Genomic DNA, 17,889 nt, shown 5'->3' with positions numbered 1-17,889 from the left:
GGGCTTAATCATTTATTGACGCACTTAAACCGCGCACTCTAGCAGAATGCTGTCATTTTGCCTACCGACGCGCCACTTTATACGCAGCGGACAACTTGCACACACGGGTTTGACGAAAAAGCGCGTTGCGAGAACGTGCTAGTGAGCCCTCCACATCAGCCGCTCGGCGTGTGCACAGGTGCAGCGCGAACTATTTAAATAACAGAGCCAAGCGGCCGAGCGAACCCTCGTCGCCTCTTTTCCAGCTGCAACGAAGTCGTGGAAAGAAGTTCCAAACGTTCCAGCTATGGACGGCAAAAACTGCGTGGTTGTAAGTGTTCGGTTCCGTCATTTCTCCGCTCATACCCGGCCGCCGCATAAAACTAGTAAGTGCGCGACCTCCTGCGCTCGGTGGAGTGCCATGCCGTCTGTCTTTGAATGGGACGTCTGCTCCGCAGCTGCAGAACGGGCCGGTCGGGGCTGCGCTCCGCGGCCCTGTTCGTTCCGTTTCGTTCAAAGCCCTCTGTAACGGATGCGGCGTCACACTTTGACAGCAAAGGCGGGCGAGCCGGAGTCACATGTTTTGCTTTGTAGCGGTGTTCTGTTACGAGCTGTTGCGTCTTGCCGGCCGGCGGCGGAAGAGAGCGCGCGCACGTGGTTTCGAGGGTGCGGAGGTGGCTCGCAGTCTGCACAACTAAAACTGACGCGCACCGGCCTGTTCGCACGCCACGGTTCAAACTCGGCTTTCCTAGAACAAATAAGCAATGTCGTGACTGGAATACGCGTCATGCTTCCAAAAGCTCTGTCATGACGGCACAAAGGTTGAACAGAGGTAGTGGAGAGAGGGTGACGGACTCAAGGTTGCACGAGGGCTACTGCACTGCCGGTCGCGGTAATGTGGTCGCTTATTCGTATCTTTCTTTCTTTTCTTTCGTCCGTTCAATTCGCATGAACAAGCATACCGACCTCGTTTTTAATTTTTCTAAATGTCCCCGAAGGAAATGAAACAACTTCATGTTCCAGCTGTCGAAAAAAGTTCAACAGAAATATGAATACGACATGTGTAGTACAGCCGGCCGCAATAAATTCGGAAAAAATAAATTTTCTTCCAACTTTGCCAAAGAGCTTAAAATGCAATGTATGTTGATGTTACGGGGAAGTATGAGCTGCGCCTTTCGAATCGAATGCAGTTTCTTTGGCTGAAGTTGGGGGTTACGTAACGTCCAGAGTTATGCATGTATGGTGTATTTTACCTCCAGTGGTGCTTTGGAAACATGAATAACAAGTTCTGGTTGCATAAGAGCAAACAGTCTTCAGATCAGCATGTATATTGCTTTTGTTACACTTCCAGATACCAGACAACTTTTGTGGCTACAGCACAGAACTTTTCTGTATTCCAAAGCACTATAAGGATGACGTCGAGTGTGTCTTTCTCCCGTGTGGACTTGTTCAAGACAGGTAAACATGAATTGGTCCCTTGTGTCCTCTCCATTACATTCTTGTGGAAAGCAACGTAGCCAACATGTATGGTGTGGCACATGCATAAGAGTCGGTGGGTATCATATGATCAGTAATGTCTTTGCATTACTTGTGTACATAAATCTGGCTCTGCACCTTTTTCGTTATTCCTTTAGGTGACGAGCACTTGCAAACGTTTCTATCTTCTTTGCGCAAATGCAGTGGTTGTTTCAAAATTGTGCATAAACATTTCACCATAAAGGATTTGTCCTATTTCTAAGCCCACTAGTGCTTAATGACACCTAATGCAGTTGGCATCGCCAACCATTCTCCACTAGTCACTAGAGACCAAATTTGTTAAAAACTTGACACAAAGTACACTTCATTAAAAAAGAAAATCTTTTCTTGCTATACTCGCACACAACTTTCTGTGGCAATGAAGGGGAAGCTATGGAGCCAAAGTGCGCACAAGCGAGAGTGCTCTTGAAAAAAGTCCCACAATTTTATCTGCGTTAGTTTATTGTGTAGAAGAGAAAACATACACCTTACTTACAACAGCTAAACGAGACAAAACACACCACAGAGTTTTGAAGTTGACCTATTGCGTCTTTTCCCTTCCGTGCCTGGACAAATGCGAAACCGCCGAACGTGGAAGCAGTGTGAATTCCAAGAAACTAAAAGCACTGCAAAACGCTGCCGGACTACTTGGCACGGTAGCACAGGTGCAGAAGCTCCGCCCCCCTAGTTGTCCCTTCATTGCCGCAGAATGTTGTCCGCAAATATAGACTCTGAATTGCTAGCATTATGGCTGTACAGCTGTAGTATGTTCAGTCAATTTCGGTGCTCTCTGAATGGTTGAAAGTGTGCGTACAACCCAAACCCTATATTACACGGCGGCAATCGGGACATTCGTAGGCCATGAGATCTCCTAAAAATGTCCCCACATTCAGGGACTCTCATCCTTATGGTTGGCAATGCTGGTTATTCCTGTACTAATTCTCAGCAGCAAAGCTAAACTGCTTAAGATCTTCCTTATATGTGCAATACGTGGTCAATGCAGGATAGAATGAATTCTTAGCAACAAAGCTAAACTGCTTAAGATCTTCCTTATATGTGCAATACGTGGTCAATGCAGGATAGAACGAATGGCCCAAGACATTATCTTGCACTACAAGGACAAACCATTCCGGGCACTCTGTGTCCTCAAAGGAGGCTACCGCTTCTTTGCTGATATGCTTGACAGAGTGCGGCACTACTACCACTTCAACCAGTACTCGACACCCTTCTCCACTGACTTCATCCGAGTCAAGAGTTACGTGGTAAGTTCAATGCCTCCCTAGCTCAATAAAAAGGGAAGGTAACGGCTCCTTAAATCGAAGAGAGCTAGGCGGTAAGGTATGTCCCCAGAATACCTAATTGATTGGAAAGGAAATGACTTTAAAGAGAAACACTAAATAAGTTTGGACGGATAAAGTATTCTTCCAAAACACTATTTGCATTAATTTCTCAGTGATTAAGATGATTATTAGAAGAGCTTATTAAGGTTAAAGTTCTTTTTGTCAAACTTTACTCGGAAACCTCCAGTGCCAGTACTACGTCTGCCTGACATTACGAATTTAAAATAATTTTGGGGATTTCAGCCATTGTGGCACAGTAAAAGTTCTTGAAACATCCTGCTTTCAATCCTTGGCTTTTAGAATACAATGTAGTCTATCTTTGCCATTAAAAAAATTAACTAGGCCCTAGCAGACGGCGTCAAAATCCCCGACTCCATGACGAGCTGGTACAAAACTTAAACGCGGTGGCGCCACCTGTCTTTCATTCTTGTGACTTTTCTGGCTTACGAAGCCTCATCTCATGGTAAGAGTGCCTCCAACGGTAATTATAGAAGCATAATTTACTCATACAGCTCAAATTACTTTTTTCTTTCGTGTCCCGTTAACTGTCTATAAATAAGGTGTGTTTGATTTAGCTTTCTACACACTCGCCACAGCTGCTCACTGGCTATCGCATTGCTTCTGCTGTAGGGCATGAAGCCGTAGGTTCGATTTGCAGCATCCGTCACCACATTCCAGTGTGGGCAGAAGGCAAGACACACTTTTGTCTTCAAGACACATGCTAAAGAACCTCAGGTCATGAAAATTTGTCCACAGCCCTCCACTAATTCTTTAATAGCACTTGTTACTGTGTGATAATAACGCCATGAATTAACCAATCTATCTATTGTTTCTTTGGTAAATTAAACTCCAACAATCAATCATTTGTGTGTGTTTTCACTGCTACTTTAGAACCCAGGGCAGAGTTAATACTGTGTGCTAGCACTTAAAAATTATCTGTCAGTAAATTTCCATAAGCACTTTTTTTCTTGGCATTAAGGAATAATACAAGTGCAGTATTAGCCCCTTGTGGTTCTGAGCAGAACAGCCAGACGTGTTGATGGAATTCTAAAGTGCAGGGGTTGGCAGCACAGAAAATTGGAAATGGTTCCGACATTAAATGCACGGATTTGTTCTCCCACTATGATTTCAAGTAAACTTGAATTCTGGACATTTCCTGCGTTACAGCATTTTATGATGTTGTAAACCTGTTCGTGTGCTTTTTTCGTGTTTAGAATGACAAGCCGGGGGGTGAAGTAACTGTCATGGGGCTGGACAGCATGGAAGCACTCAAGGGACAGGTAATTGACTTTTCGTAGTTAAGAGAACCTTTATTGTCACCCGCCATGGTGGCACAGTGGCTATGGCGTTGATCTGCTAAGCCCGAGGACGCAGGGTCAAATCCTGGGTGCCACGGCAGCATTTCACTGGGGGCGAAATGCAAGGACTCCTGTGTACTATGCATTGACTGCACGTTAAAGAACTCTAGGTGGTCAAAATTAACCCCACTATGGCGTGTCTCATAATCATATTATAGTTTTAGCAGATTAAGCCCCAAAATTTTATCTACGTACTTTATTTTAGAAATGTTAAGCAGGAAAGACAAAAGACATCATAACACAGGTTATATCATTAATTATTATTTGTTTTGAAACCATGTATATACTTGACAGGAAAGGGAAAGCGAGGAGCAGGCTGGCAACTGCCACCAGAAGGGGCACAACGCCTGCCTACTCTTTAGAGAGGAGGAGATCATTAACCCTTTAACTGGCAGCTCCACAATATTGTTGACCTAGCAAAAGTATCTGCAAAAACTAGACAAATCCAAATGTTAGTCTGTGCCTTTCAATTTACCTTTATTTATGTACCTGCTCAACAGTGGTATTCAATAAAATGCCGAGCATGAGCAGCAACAGATGTATTGGTCACAAAACCTGAAGGCTTCATCGTTGTCTTCTTTGCGCACGTGGGGGTCATATTCTCGCCAATGCAAATTTTTTTTTCCTTTTTTAAGCAAGCTCTTATTTCTTAACTTCATAAAGGTACATCTCAAGAACACACATAAACCTTGCCAAAGCGAGTGCCAGAGACCAGTTTTGGGCAATACATTTACCTGTCACCACCTGGTCAACAATAACTTTGACCTACTGTATCTCGCTTAGTTTTTAGAGGAACCGTTTAACATTTCAATTGGTATGTATTTGAGCAAAGCAATAAATCCATTCTAGGTCAAGTCTTTCTTACCTTGCCAATTAAAGGGTTAAAACATTAGATCATACAGATGAAACACTGTAATTTCATTTATTGCATGATTGGCTGTACCGCTTCATTGCACTAAAACGAAATTTTACTATGGTGTGTGTGTGTGTGTGTGTACACATTGCTGTTGCCACCACATGTAGAAAGTGTGTGTTAAGCAAAGTGAATGGAAGCAGTACTGCATTGCACAGCTATGCTCCATTTGGCTGAAACAAATGTTCTAGCAGGAATGTTTTAACTTATTTTTTGATTACTTGACGTAAATGTACACACTGTAATAATGTTGCTATGGACCAATTTTGTTAACTGTGTGCATTCTTCTTTGTCTCCTGATGTACGAGGTGCTACCCAAAAGTTCCGGGAATTTGAAAAGCACGGGCAAACTGAGTGTGGTACACATTTCCGCCGCTAGATGTGGCTAGCAGTATGCCTTGCAGATCGGTGTGCTGAACGACTTGCATCTAAGAAGTACTGTTTTGCGAAGTGTTGTTTTGCAATGCAATGTTTCACTGATTTGGCATATTTCTTAGCAACCAATATGGCAGACTTCAAGAAGCGAAGAATTTGCACCAAGTTTTGTTTTAAACTTGACAAAACTGCGGCAGAAACTCATCGTATGCTAGAGGACGCTTTTGGAGTCGACTGCCATGAGCCAAAGTAGGACGTTTTTATGGCATAAGCGCTTCAAAGAGGGTCGAATGTGTGTTGACAACGATGAACGTTCTGGACAGCCAATCAACGAGCACAACCCCGGAAACGATAGCGGAAATGTGTAAGGGGGGGCTATCCTTGGAAATCACAGGCTAACTATAAAGGACGTCTGCGACATTGTAGGGACAATTGTATGGCACAGTTCAGCTAATTTTGTTGGATGTTTTGAACATGAGGCGCATTTCTGCAAAATTCGTGTCAAGACTGCTCAGTGACAAATAGAAGCTGCACAGTGTTTCTGTGTACGGAACTGCAGCAACAAGTCGGAGACAATCCCCATTCCTCTCCAGTGTAACAACCGGGGATGAGACATGGGTTTGTGGCTACGATCCTGAAACCAAACAGCAGTCGTCGCAATGGAAGTCACCAAATTCCTAGCGGCTGCAAAAGACATGTCAAGTTTGTGGGAATGTGAAGTCCATGCTCAGCTTTTTTTTTTTTTTTTCTTGCCTACATGGAATTGCCCACAAAGAATTCTTACCTCCTTGACAAACTGTGAATAGCGAGCTTTACTGTGACGTTTTGAGGTGCTTAAGAGAGCATTCGTCACAATCGTCGGAAGGAGTGGAAGAACTACTGGCTTCATCACGACAATGCGCCCGTTGTTCGACAGTTCCTGACTTCGAAATAAATCACATTACTTCCACACCCACGCTATTCACCTGACCTCTACCCTTGTGACATTTTCTTGTTCCTGAAGTTGAGGCTGAAAGGACGTCGGTTTCACACTGTTGAAGAGATCCAATCAGAATCGCAGGCGGTCCTCAACACACTGTTGCCTGGAGAGCTCCACGAACGCATGAAATCGCGGCAGAAACTCGGGGATCAGTGTATACATGCTCAAGGGGACTACTTTGAAGGAGACAATGCTGATTAGGCGTTATGGTCAACACTTTCTTATTTACAACTGAGTTCCTGGAACTCGGGTAGCACCTCGTATGATCTGTATAACTGTCCAAAACCCATAGCTTTGGTACTGGCAGCACTTCAGATAAAATAGGATTGTGATCCCAACACTGGTCCTTTCAGTTATGTTGCTTGTTGTCGTGCAGGACAAAAAGCATTTTAGTTTAGCACATAATGATGTCCCCAAGAGCACAGCCCCTGGCTGCTTCTTAGTGTCACTGCCATTACCTACACATCAAACTAGAACTTATAAATGAATGCGTGCCAAGATGTACATCTTCATATGCTGTAGGCATCGGCTGAATAAAAACATATGCTTGTCTCGCTAACAGCAGCCTGTTATTTCCTGGACAGTTTTATACATACACATTCAACCATGTGCAGAATATCCTGATCGTTGAAGACATCATTGAGACTGGGAAAACAATGACTGCTCTTGTGGAGTACCTTAAGGCTTTTGAGCCTAAAGAAATCCAGGTATCCAGGTGAGTGTCTTGAAAGCATGTCTCCAAACATAGTTCGCTTATGGCACAACAAAGAAAAGGGCCACAGTCGTTGCAAAGATGTCTTTCAGGCTTGCAGCTTTGGTGGTGATAATGTGAAATAAGAATGTGGGCGCATTCTCCCAAATATTTATTATTTCGACGATGTTGTAGGCTGACGTCAAGTGTGTGTTCCTGAAAATTGCGAAAAATTCCTTGTATGGTGCAGCAGGGACAACGAAACTCTTTGCAACACACTTGAAGGAACGGAATATTTGCAGTAAATGGGGGGGGGGGGGGGGGCTGCCAACTCAACAACTATCAATCATTTACTGGAAATCCTGAGATTGTCAACAGTTCTAAGGTACCCATCACTAAAATGTGTGCCAAACATGTTTGCACTGGAATCCATTGGATGAGTGAATTATTGATGCTGTCCAATGTCCTAAAGCAACACTGGGGCCATTAGAAATGCTGTAATGGAGGGCTCCACACTATTTTTGGCCACCTGAAGTTGTTTAATGTGTCCCCTGTGACTTACTTTACCGCAGTGCATCTTCAATATTCAGCAACTGCAGCGCCACTGCTTCTGGTGATACAAAACGTGTCAGACGGAGAAGCACAATCAGGCCACGCGAAAAAATTTCACTTTAGCACTTCACTCTAGCACTGCTTTCAGGGATTTTTATCTACCTTCATGGAATTGCTTGCTACAGCAAATATTCTCAATTAGTTAAAAACTGCATATTCATGCAACTTTGCAACATTGTCATTAGCCAAAAGCACAAGGCTAAATTTTACTCGGTTATGATTCCGGTGAACACATCTCCTTTCTGTTTTGTGCAGTTTGTTTGTCAAGAGGAGCCCGAGGAGCTCTGGCTACAAGCCAGATTGTAAGTTGTGCTTGACATACTGAAACTTTTTCTTCTTCTGTTTGCATTTGTAACAGTTAAGGCAGTCTTCGTGCTCTTACTCTAGCATGGCACTACAGCCATAATAAATGAGTAAAAGAAGATGAAAATAATCAACTAGGAATTTGAGGTACAGTGCCTGGTGAGCAATTCTATTGTTCCAACATAAAAGCATGAAAGGAATATGCACTGAAAGTAGCCATACTTAAAGGGACACTAAAGGCAAATATTAAGTCAAGCTAAAGTGATAGATTAGTGCTCGAGAATGTTTAAGGCGTCAATATTATCACAAACAGAGCTTTAGTAATCGAGAAATCGAGGTAAATGCAGGACACAATTAGACTCCCCCGGGAGATTCAAGCATTTGTCCGATGACCAAGGCACTCCTCATTTCAATTCTGTCACTAGTACTCAACCACTCATAATAAAACAGTCATTGTATTGTATTATAAGACAATAAAATGCTACTTGTCCAGTCCTATCTGATTTTTAGAAAAAAGAACTCGTTGATGGTTTTGTTTTCTCCACTCCGCGCTGCCCTTGCTTTCGTGTTTCAGTAGTTTCGTTATCGCGTAGTGCTGTGCTGGTTCTGCTGGCTCGCGAAGCTCGCACAAACTACAAGTGACATAGAATGCTACGTCCATGGTATTCCCAAATGGTCCACACCACTTGACCAATAGCAGCTGCAGCGGCAAATTGGCTCTGTTTTTCCATGGCCGCATGTTTGCGTTTTGCACAGAAAATTGTACCGCCGTCTGGTGGGCGCCGTTTTCCTCACCGACAACAGTAAAGGGCGGTGATAACGTAAGCAACGTCATCACTCCCAGCTCGGGAGCGGGCGATTTGAACGTATGCTGACCCTTCAGATGCGATTTTCTCTTAAACGAAGTCTTTTCCTGGCATGAAACAAGCACTACGAGGTTTCTGGAATGGTATTTTAATAGTCCACGTCAACTTAGTATTTGCCTTTAATGTCCCTTTAAGAAGTTGTGCAACACTTACAGGAAATGAGAAATAAATGTTTATCATATACAGGCTGTCCCAGCTATCATACATGAAGTTTTAGAAAATGCGGATAATTCTATGCAGATGGATGTTCAGAGTCCAGGTGAGAAGTCATCAGTAATTTTTATTCTGAAACATCCAATTAGTTATTTAAAAAGTAGGGTTGGGCAAATATCCTAATGTGAATCGAATAGTACACTCACTATTCATACTTGAAAAGGAACTTATTTGGTATTTTTAAATGCTTGAAACTAACCAAATATTTCACAACAACATACTGTTCTGTCTGCTGAACAAAGTATCGCAATTTATCCGAAGTGAAACAACGACAAAGGTTTTCAAGACAATGCTGATATAAAATGCATAATGCAAGCTTTGTTTTCAGCTTCACAGCATAAGCTTACATGACAACCATGAATTTCGCTTGTATATAGTCTGTAGTTTAGTGTTCTTAGAAGTCTGTAATTGTGTAGCAGTTTTCCTTTAGCTAATACCAGCGATATTTTCACTGCAATGGGCAAGTTTGCATGTGTTTACGGCACACAAGTCATTCAGACGCTTTGTTTTTTTCCCCCACAACTTTTGATCTTTTTTGGACAAACATCTGACATTTTTGGAGAGCTATTCGTACAGCAGCCATTCATTCTTGGAAGTTGTTTCCAAACAGGCTCTAATATGTTGAGGCTATTTATGCAGTTTTTTAGTGGCAATTAGTGATCCTGTATTTAAAACTGATCCTTTTTCCGCTATAGCTCTATTTTTTGCAGGCGCGATACCTAAATATACATTCATGCTGTAAATGTATAGGTCAGCATTTGACTATTCGATACTATTTGCACTTGAAAAAATTGATATTACCCACCTCTAATTAAAAATAGATAGCTTTTTAATTGTTGTTCTAATTGTAAAGGTGCCAGTAAGGGAGTTGTAGTGAATCGTAAGAGGTGTCAAAATGATGTTTCAAGCAGGCTACACATCACATTTTTATTTTTTCTGGCAAAGAGATATATGTTATATGAATACCATGTGACTAGACACCTGAGTGCACAGCATAGCAGTGCCAACAGACAGCCTCAGGAGAAAGCAAGCTGTTCATCTTAAGCTTAGCATGCTTCCTTGATCTTGAGAATTAAAACTATTAAAAATTTTGCTAATTACATTTAATTAACTAATTAGATGTCATGGACTAAAAAATTATGCAGATCTCACACACTGTAGGAATCGATGTTATGCGAAGCATATTGCAGATAGCTGGCTACCTTCCATCGTTCAGGATTATGCAAAGTGTTACCAGGTGGATCAGCATGTTGGTGTAAGGCAAGCAGCTGTGACTCTTACGCAAGCTGGTGTATGAATGAGGAAAGCAGCAAGACAACGGTGACAATGATCGTGTGATGGTGACGGCATGATTGTTTATCTGGCCATTAGACGCAAGTTTACGTCATGCCGATTGCCGGGTTCTACATAAGCACTGGACAAGCGCAAGTGAGAGAAACATTAATTGTGATGTCATGCGGTGTATGTTAAAATGATGGCATTGTCACTCTAGTGATGAAATGTTAAAACCTGTTGACCTGGGCTGATCATGAAGGTGGTACCATGTCGTACAACTTCTGCGTAGCTTTAGCTGCAACAAGGAAAGGACTGGGGAATGTGGGCTGATCCAGAAGGTAACGCAGTCAAACACACTGTCTAAAGCGTGAGCTGCCACAAGGGAAAATGCGAGAAACTGGCATGTGGTGTACCGGCGAGACGTCTGAGAGGTACATGGCTTTTGCATGTGAGAATTATGCATGAGATTGTGGCCTAATGGTTAGAGCATTGGGCTGCTCTACTGGAAGTTGATCCCAATGTCGGCCACGCATTTGTTTTTATTGAAGAGGTCCAAAAGGAGGTGAGGAGGAAGCCTACCTGCCGCAATGTGCCCGGAATGATGAGGCATAGAATGCTTTGCATTAAAGTTACTGGCAGTATCTTAACTGGACTGTGAACATGCACTTTCATCTTATTTGCATAGAACAATCAGTATGTTTATTTATTTATAGTTTGCACATGATAGCTGGGACATCCTGTATAGGTACACATTTTATATTTGGGAAGATGAGAGCAAACTTCATACCTGCAAAATTTTACTTTTTCAGCACTACATGCCCAAATTATCACTTTAGGTTTGCCATACTAGGTGGGGTGATGAAGTTAGGAAATTTGTAGGCGCAGGTTGGAATCAGCTAGCGCAAGACGGGAGTAATTGGAGATCGCAGGGAGAGGCCCTTTGTCCTGCAGTGGACATAAATATAGGCTGATGATGATGATTAGTTATAGCATTTGCCATGCCAACAGGCTTGGCAGATATGTGACCCTCTTGTAGGGCTGTACACTTGCTAATGTGTAATTTTCCCACTGCAGACTGTGGCTTTGAAATACCTGACAAGTTCGTTGTTGGCTATGCCTTGGACTACAATGACCATTTTCGTGACCTAAGTGTAAGTGCCGACATTTTTTTGTTTTAAGAAGGAAAGTTGCCTATATTTGTATCGAGCACATAGTGATCTCTGCAATGAAACCAGACATTGCAGCTTTGTAGTTTAAACTGCATCTGTTGACATCTAAGCAAACATTGATGCATTATTCATCACTCTCACATATACAAGTAACATGCGAATAGGAATCATGCAGCACTTTGCTTCAATAAATGCAGTTTACACAATTTGTCTTTGCTGCTGAGTCATGGGGTTGCAAGCTCGCAGCTTGTTTTTTTTTATTTATATCTATTTACTAACTGAAGTACTCTTTGTAAAAAAATTTAGGACCCAAGTCATGAACCTGCTTTAAACAGTCGCTACAATTTTAGTATTTAAGTGCAGCTAATTCAAATTACTTTGATGGTTGCTTAATTAGATCTGATCATTTCAAGTATCTTTGAAAATTGAAATTAGCCCGAGCTAAAGCTTGCATTATTGGCTAGCAACAGAAGTTTCTTAACATAAAGCATGTCAGATGTTGCTGTTAACATCTTCTGGCTGGTTGCCACAAATTAGCAACATACCAGTTCTCGGTTCTTCTGTAAGTCAGGATGGGACTCTTGAGCTAGACAGAGGCCGATTCTGATGTTAGGTGTAATTACCTGTCCAACAAAAACATTTCAGCTAGCAACGCTATAGGCATGAAATTTCTAGCAAGGCTAAATCAATCCAGGAAACTAGCACAGCTGCGTCCACTTAGGTGCACACATTGTAGTCATCTTTGCCTTGCCAGCTGCTTTATAGAGTGCGATAAGATTCGAAATGATTTACCTTCTTATTCAAATGATGTACAGTGAGAAAATGTGCAGATGTATAGCATTCTTTCATGCTAGATGTCCAAGTCTCTTTTGTAAGAAGCCCACATATTTCACACTGGGGTGTTAAATAAAATGCAATAGTCTAACCGCACATGCAAGTGCATTTCAGTACATTCCTTTATTCAGGGAATACTGGGATAGCTGTAAACCTTAAAAGGAGCTACTGCTAACAAGAGCTGCCACTAGCACATACTAAATAGCACCAATGTAAAGCATCTTGTGTAACCTGTGTCAGCTTCTATTTGAATGTTGTATTTGCCTTTTTTATTTTGTTCCAGCATGTCTGCATCATAAGCAGCGAAGGCAAAAAGAAGTATGCTGCGGCACGATTCTAGGCCCTACAATTTGTCCTGATGGACAAATTGTCCATCCAGTCCTGATTTGTCTACAGGTTGTCTTCGTCATCCTGTTGCCTTCATCAGAAGCATATTATTGTCTGCAGTAGCCGCGTAGAGATGCACTATTGAACGAGCATTTACAGTTCGGTTTCACAGAAGACAGTTTAGTAGACTGGTGTGCTAGTCGCACCTATCTTACTCATGTGCTTCGCTCGCTATCACTTACGTACTTGTGCTACTTAACAGTACGCATTCCATGACAGACGCACAGTGAGACATGCATGCTGTGGTGATTTGAAGTGCAAAGTTTTACTCCCTCAGAAAATGGCATTTCTTTAAAGAGCCGGTGATTTTGTGTGACTGCCAATGCAGTGCTTATGTAACTATTGTTACCGTTGATTGTTTCGTGATGAAAACTGTCCAGTGATGTCTGTACCTCGCATGCCAAATATTATTTTCGTAAAATAAATACGTTTTTCTCAAGCACACTCGTGTGTTGGAATGTTTGTACATTGAAATGGATGAACACTTTTCAACACAGGAAAGAGGCTGGTAAATAAGCACCATACTGAGACCACTCGTACATTACATTGCACATTGGCTTCGAGACGATTACGTAAAATATTTGTAGGATGCCTGCAGAAGTGTATTAAACTGATTTAGTTATCTTTTGGCTGCTAGCTTTCGGCTTGGAATAGGCCGTTGTGCCCTATCAGATGACGAAAACCAACCCTGAAGTGTTTCAAATACCGCGAAATCAAGTGAAAATCAAGGATGCAGCACGAACATGGCATCCCATCACACGATGATGCCTTTTTATCACTGTTTATGCAGAGGAAGAGTTTTTGCCATATCAAACAGGAGGAGTCAGTCACTTTGTCTACTTACATGGAAGTTCTGCTGCTGGCATCTAACCGCAATATATATATATTTTTTCTTTCTAAGTAGTAAGAACAGACTTGCAAAGCGATTATGCCTTCTAGCTGTTTTCGCGAGGATAAATGCAGACGGTGTCGCAAGAAATGGGAGATATATCATTGAGGGATTGAGGTTAAGTTGTGACACGCAGCCCCTCTGTTGCATGTCACTGTTAGCGTAAAGATGCCGGACGTGCGACAACGTTTAACAATTTATTTTACAAATAGGACGCGGCCACTGAAATGCCAGCCCAGAAGCCACGCTGCGTTCAGTGAATAAGTTGAGATTCGTCGCAGTTTGCGAAAGTAAGCAAAATACTTGTTGTATCGCTTTTCTGGTATCGTTCGCTTAACCATGTCGTGGCGGCTAGACGGTGCTCGTCCGCGCCCACGCCTCTTCCTGCGTGCGATGAACTTTCTGTCCGGCGAATAAAAGTACAGTCAACCACAAAAGTTTGCGGACCACGCGAGCGCGTGCCAGACTGCCTATCCGCGCCACCTAGCGGTACGCCACCTAGCGGCGACAGGGGCGCTCTCCCGGATATGAGCCCTCTTGGTACTCGCCTGCCTGTTAATTTTTTATTCCCGTGCATGACATTGTTAGTTCGTTGTGTTGACGCAGAGCGCTGTCTGCGATAAGACCGCCACATATCTGGCTTGATAGCAGTATCGGAGCAATCACTGCAACCTTTGTCGACTGGTGTGCTAGTGGGTAGATAAGTTTCACGATGCGCTGCGACGATTTTTTTACGCGACGTTTACTGGCGCACTTTGGTTGGCAGCATCTTGGTCCAATGAGTGTTGCTGCTTCTGCGTCTTGAGAGAAAGGGTAGGGAGGTGTTTCACTGTCATCAAAAATAAAGAAAAAGCGGATGCATAGAAAATTTTCTTTCACACATAGGCGCATCTTCGCATCAGTCGCTGAAAACGTAGTAGACTTGCTTCAGGCCACGTGGTGATTGCCTATTTGGAAAGATGCCGCTGCGTGTTCCACTTGACGAAAGAAGGCACATTGTAGGTTTATTTATAGAGGGAATACCTCAGCGCGAAATCTGCCGCCGAACCAACAGGAGCCGGACTGCCGTGAATAGGATTATTCAAGCTTTCCGCGACGATGACAGATTCACAGATATGGAGCGCAGTGGGCGTCCAAGGGCCACGACTGAGGAAGAGGACCGCCTGATTACGGCCGCCATCGTGGCTGATCCTTTTCAAAGTGCAGAGGATATCCGAGAAGCGCTCTCGCTCACGGTATCGTCTGAGACTGCTAAGAAGAAGGCTGAGTGAGCTTGGCCTGCAGTCTTTCGTAGCAGCACAGAAGCCCTGCCTCTCAGACAGCCAGCTACAAGAACGACTCATGTTCGCTACAGCAATGAAAGATTGGGCAACAGAGAAATGGGGCGATGTCATCTTTAGCGACGAGTCAACTTTTTCCACGCGCTGGGACCAACGGAAGCGGGTTTGGCGTCCACTAAACTGCAGGTGTGTTTACAGTGTATTGGCAGTTAATTCACGAAGCTAATTCTGCATCACAAGATGTTTCACGTAAAATGAGCTTTTGGACATTACGAGATTTTTCTGTAGTGGTATTATGTTGAAAACATTAACGATTGTTTTATAGTACTACTTACTCTGAAGCTAATTAAAAGCTGCCAGTGGGTCTTTCAGTACTATCTAATGATGTTTGCACGTTTTCTATTGCAACTCTATAACAGCATTATAAAGTTCATACGCAAGAGGAATCACAACATTTTTAGACGCGCCGCTGGAACCCAATTGTATGCTATTTCTTGCAGATATCTGCCTAATTACACACAGTGTTCTATCCAGTGGACGGTGTTCCGTGAGCGTGTGGGGAGCAATAAGCAAAGATGGCCTTGGTCCCCTTGTGCGCCTGGAAGGGCCCTTCACTGCGTCACGGTACTGCGACGTCATCACTAGACACCTCGTTCCGTATGCGCTGGACGGTCCCTTCAGCGACGGCTGCTATTTTTTTCAACACGACCGCAGCCCGATCCATAAAGCACGTATCGTCCAGTCATTGCTAGAAGAACATGCTGTTTGCCAGCTTGAGTGGCCTCCATGTGGCGCCGACTTGAATCCCATAGAAAATGTCTGGGGCATGTTGAAGAAACGGCTGTCCACACGAGCCAACCGCGGCCGCACGGCCGATACGCTGTGGCAAGCGATCGCACAATGGGAAAGCCTGCGCGGTCGACCGGAGATTACTGAATCTTTGTACGAGTCGATGCCCACACGCATCAATAAGGTGCTAGAAAACGGCGGACATTTCACTTCCTACTAGATCATTGAGAGACCTATGTTTCATGACACTTCTGTAAATGTCTTGTGAATAAATTCATCCCCTTCAGACACGAATTATGATGCACTGTCTGCAAATGCGTCAAATGCGCATGGCATCATTTCAAGACGCTCACTATTACATTCCAAGAAAGAAGACGAAGCAATGTGCTGTTTTGTGCGAGTTTCAGTAAAAAAAATTTATTAGCGTATAACTCATTATCTAATTATTCTGAAATCCGTCAGCTTCAATGCTTGCATAAAAAGAATAAACGATTAGGCCCTAAACGCATGCACACTTGCTTTTTCGGTTGTATTCGTGTCGACCGGAGAAAAAAAATACTCTTGACGTTGGTCTTGGAACGCGGCACGTCGAACGATTGTCTAACATGGTAGTGTCTCCAGCAAAGTGATCATCTGCAGCAATACGCAGGACAATGAAGTTAACTGAGCGCTAGTTGTCCCATCAGGAAGCGGACACGAATGTGCACACTGAGTTTTAGGTCATTTGAAGAAACACGTGGCAGTGGGACGCGCCTCCGAAGTTCGAGTCCCCAAACGAGGACGCCGTGTCGCAAAGGGTTATAAAAAGAGTCATCGCACCCGATTATTTCTTATTTTTCTAAATGTAACCACTATAGCAGCGCGGTGGTTCGGGCTTTGCGCAGCAAAACCTGGGCGCAGGCGATCAAATCCCGGCCGCTACTGTCACTTAGCGATGGGGGAGGAACGGAAAAATTCTGCCTACTGACTAAGCATCTGTGTCCCATGGCTGCCTCACCGCTCACTCACGCACTCACGAAAAAAAAAAAAAAAAAAAAAAAAAAAAAAAAAAAAAAAACAGCGTGGCTACGCGAAAATAGAACTGATAACAGCCGAAGAATACGCTGTCTGATTACTTGTACTGATATTCTGCTCTCAAAATATAAGCAAGTAGCCCTGGCTAACAAAGAGCGCGTCACGTTGAAAGAGATAGGTAGAAAATATTTGCGCACAGTGCGAAAATAGACAGGCCATAGATTTAAGGAGGGATGCGTCTTCAACGTAGCGCTGCTGTCGATCGCTGGTGACGTAGCGGAAGTGTCGCGAAGAGGCTCTTGGCCACGCGCTCGCGTGGTCCGCAAACTTTTGTGGTTGACTGTACGTCAAGAAGTTTCGAAAAGTGGTCGATGCAACTTACATACGCCGATGGACAGGCGTGTCAGTGCTTCATATGCGAGTACCGATGCGCGCCTGAACTTGCCCTCCCCGTAGGCAAGTCAATACAAAGCGCATAAACCTGTAAAAACGATGACCACAGATTGATCGGATCATGATCGTTTCGCTAGCCACTGTAGTTTCGCGCACAAAATTCGTCACCGACCGAACACCCAAGTTGTGAGCACAACATGCGCGTCAGACGGCGGACGTTAGTGAAGTGCAACGCTGATGGGTTTTGCATGGTTTGTTTTGCAAAAATACAAATTGGTATTAATCTAATGTTGAATTTAAAATGTTTTAGAAAACCATTCTATTTATTCTTCTAGCGCGTCTTTACAGGCTTAGAATTTTTGCCGCAACGTTGTCCTACCCGTCCTACCTTTAAGAAACCGAAACCAATAAACGAGTTTTGCAACATGACGGCAACCACGGCATGGCCCGTTGCTAGGTGACCAGCATGGTGACCAGAGTCGCGTGTTTCGAGAGCTTCGCAAACAAATTTCGCTGGGAGCAAAGAAGTTTCTGCGAGTCCGCCGTAACGGAAAAAGTGCAAGAGCCTAAAAACACCGTACGCGTAGTGTAACCAGCATGAGGCTGAAGACATATCTGCCAAAAGAACGGAGGCATATCCTTTTGCTTGCTGGCTCGTGTATGCATAAAGAAACAATATCTACAGAATCTCGTATTGCGCAAGTGAAACCAACAA

At 43.5% G+C, this 17,889-nt stretch overlaps 2 protein-coding genes across 2 annotated transcripts in view; one reads left to right on the top strand and one right to left on the bottom strand.

The window, feature by feature from the left end:
- The window catches only part of LOC119443060 (putative sodium-dependent multivitamin transporter), a 67,724-nt gene extending 50,467 nt beyond the window's left edge, over window positions 1-17,257 (bottom strand). Inside the window, exon 1 of the mRNA XM_037708200.2 lies at window positions 17,164-17,257. The gene's annotated coding sequence lies outside the window, so the exon portion shown is untranslated. The remainder of the gene's footprint in view (window positions 1-17,163) is intronic.
- On the top strand, window positions 107-13,253 carry LOC119443061 (hypoxanthine-guanine phosphoribosyltransferase-like). Its single transcript, XM_037708204.2, has 8 exons — window positions 107-310; window positions 1,331-1,437; window positions 2,573-2,756; window positions 4,049-4,114; window positions 7,074-7,174; window positions 8,018-8,064; window positions 11,494-11,570; window positions 12,706-13,253. The coding sequence occupies exons 1-8, from the start codon at window positions 287-289 to the stop codon at window positions 12,760-12,762; spliced, it is 663 nt and encodes a 220-aa protein (XP_037564132.1). The 5' UTR covers window positions 107-286; the 3' UTR covers window positions 12,763-13,253.
- Window positions 17,258-17,889: the final 632 nt, after the last annotated feature.

This window comes from Dermacentor silvarum, chromosome 2, assembly GCF_013339745.2.
Source record: "Dermacentor silvarum isolate Dsil-2018 chromosome 2, BIME_Dsil_1.4, whole genome shotgun sequence".
NCBI lineage: Eukaryota > Metazoa > Arthropoda > Arachnida > Ixodida > Ixodidae > Dermacentor > Dermacentor silvarum.
Note: the sequence above shows the minus strand (reverse complement) of the source record. Positions and strands in the feature narration are given on the sequence as shown.

What these genes read in the sequence shown, in the direction of transcription:
- LOC119443061 (XM_037708204.2), top strand. Translation starts at nt 287, where the DNA reads ATGGACGGCAAAAACTGCGTGGTT. An exon ending in ACGGCAAAAACTGCGTGGTT is followed by an intron (nt 311 to 1,330) that starts GTAAGTGTTCGG and finishes TTACACTTCCAG; the next exon opens with ATACCAGACAACTTTTGTGG. An exon ending in TGGAAGCACTCAAGGGACAG is followed by an intron (nt 4,115 to 7,073) that starts GTAATTGACTTT and finishes AACCATGTGCAG; the next exon opens with AATATCCTGATCGTTGAAGA.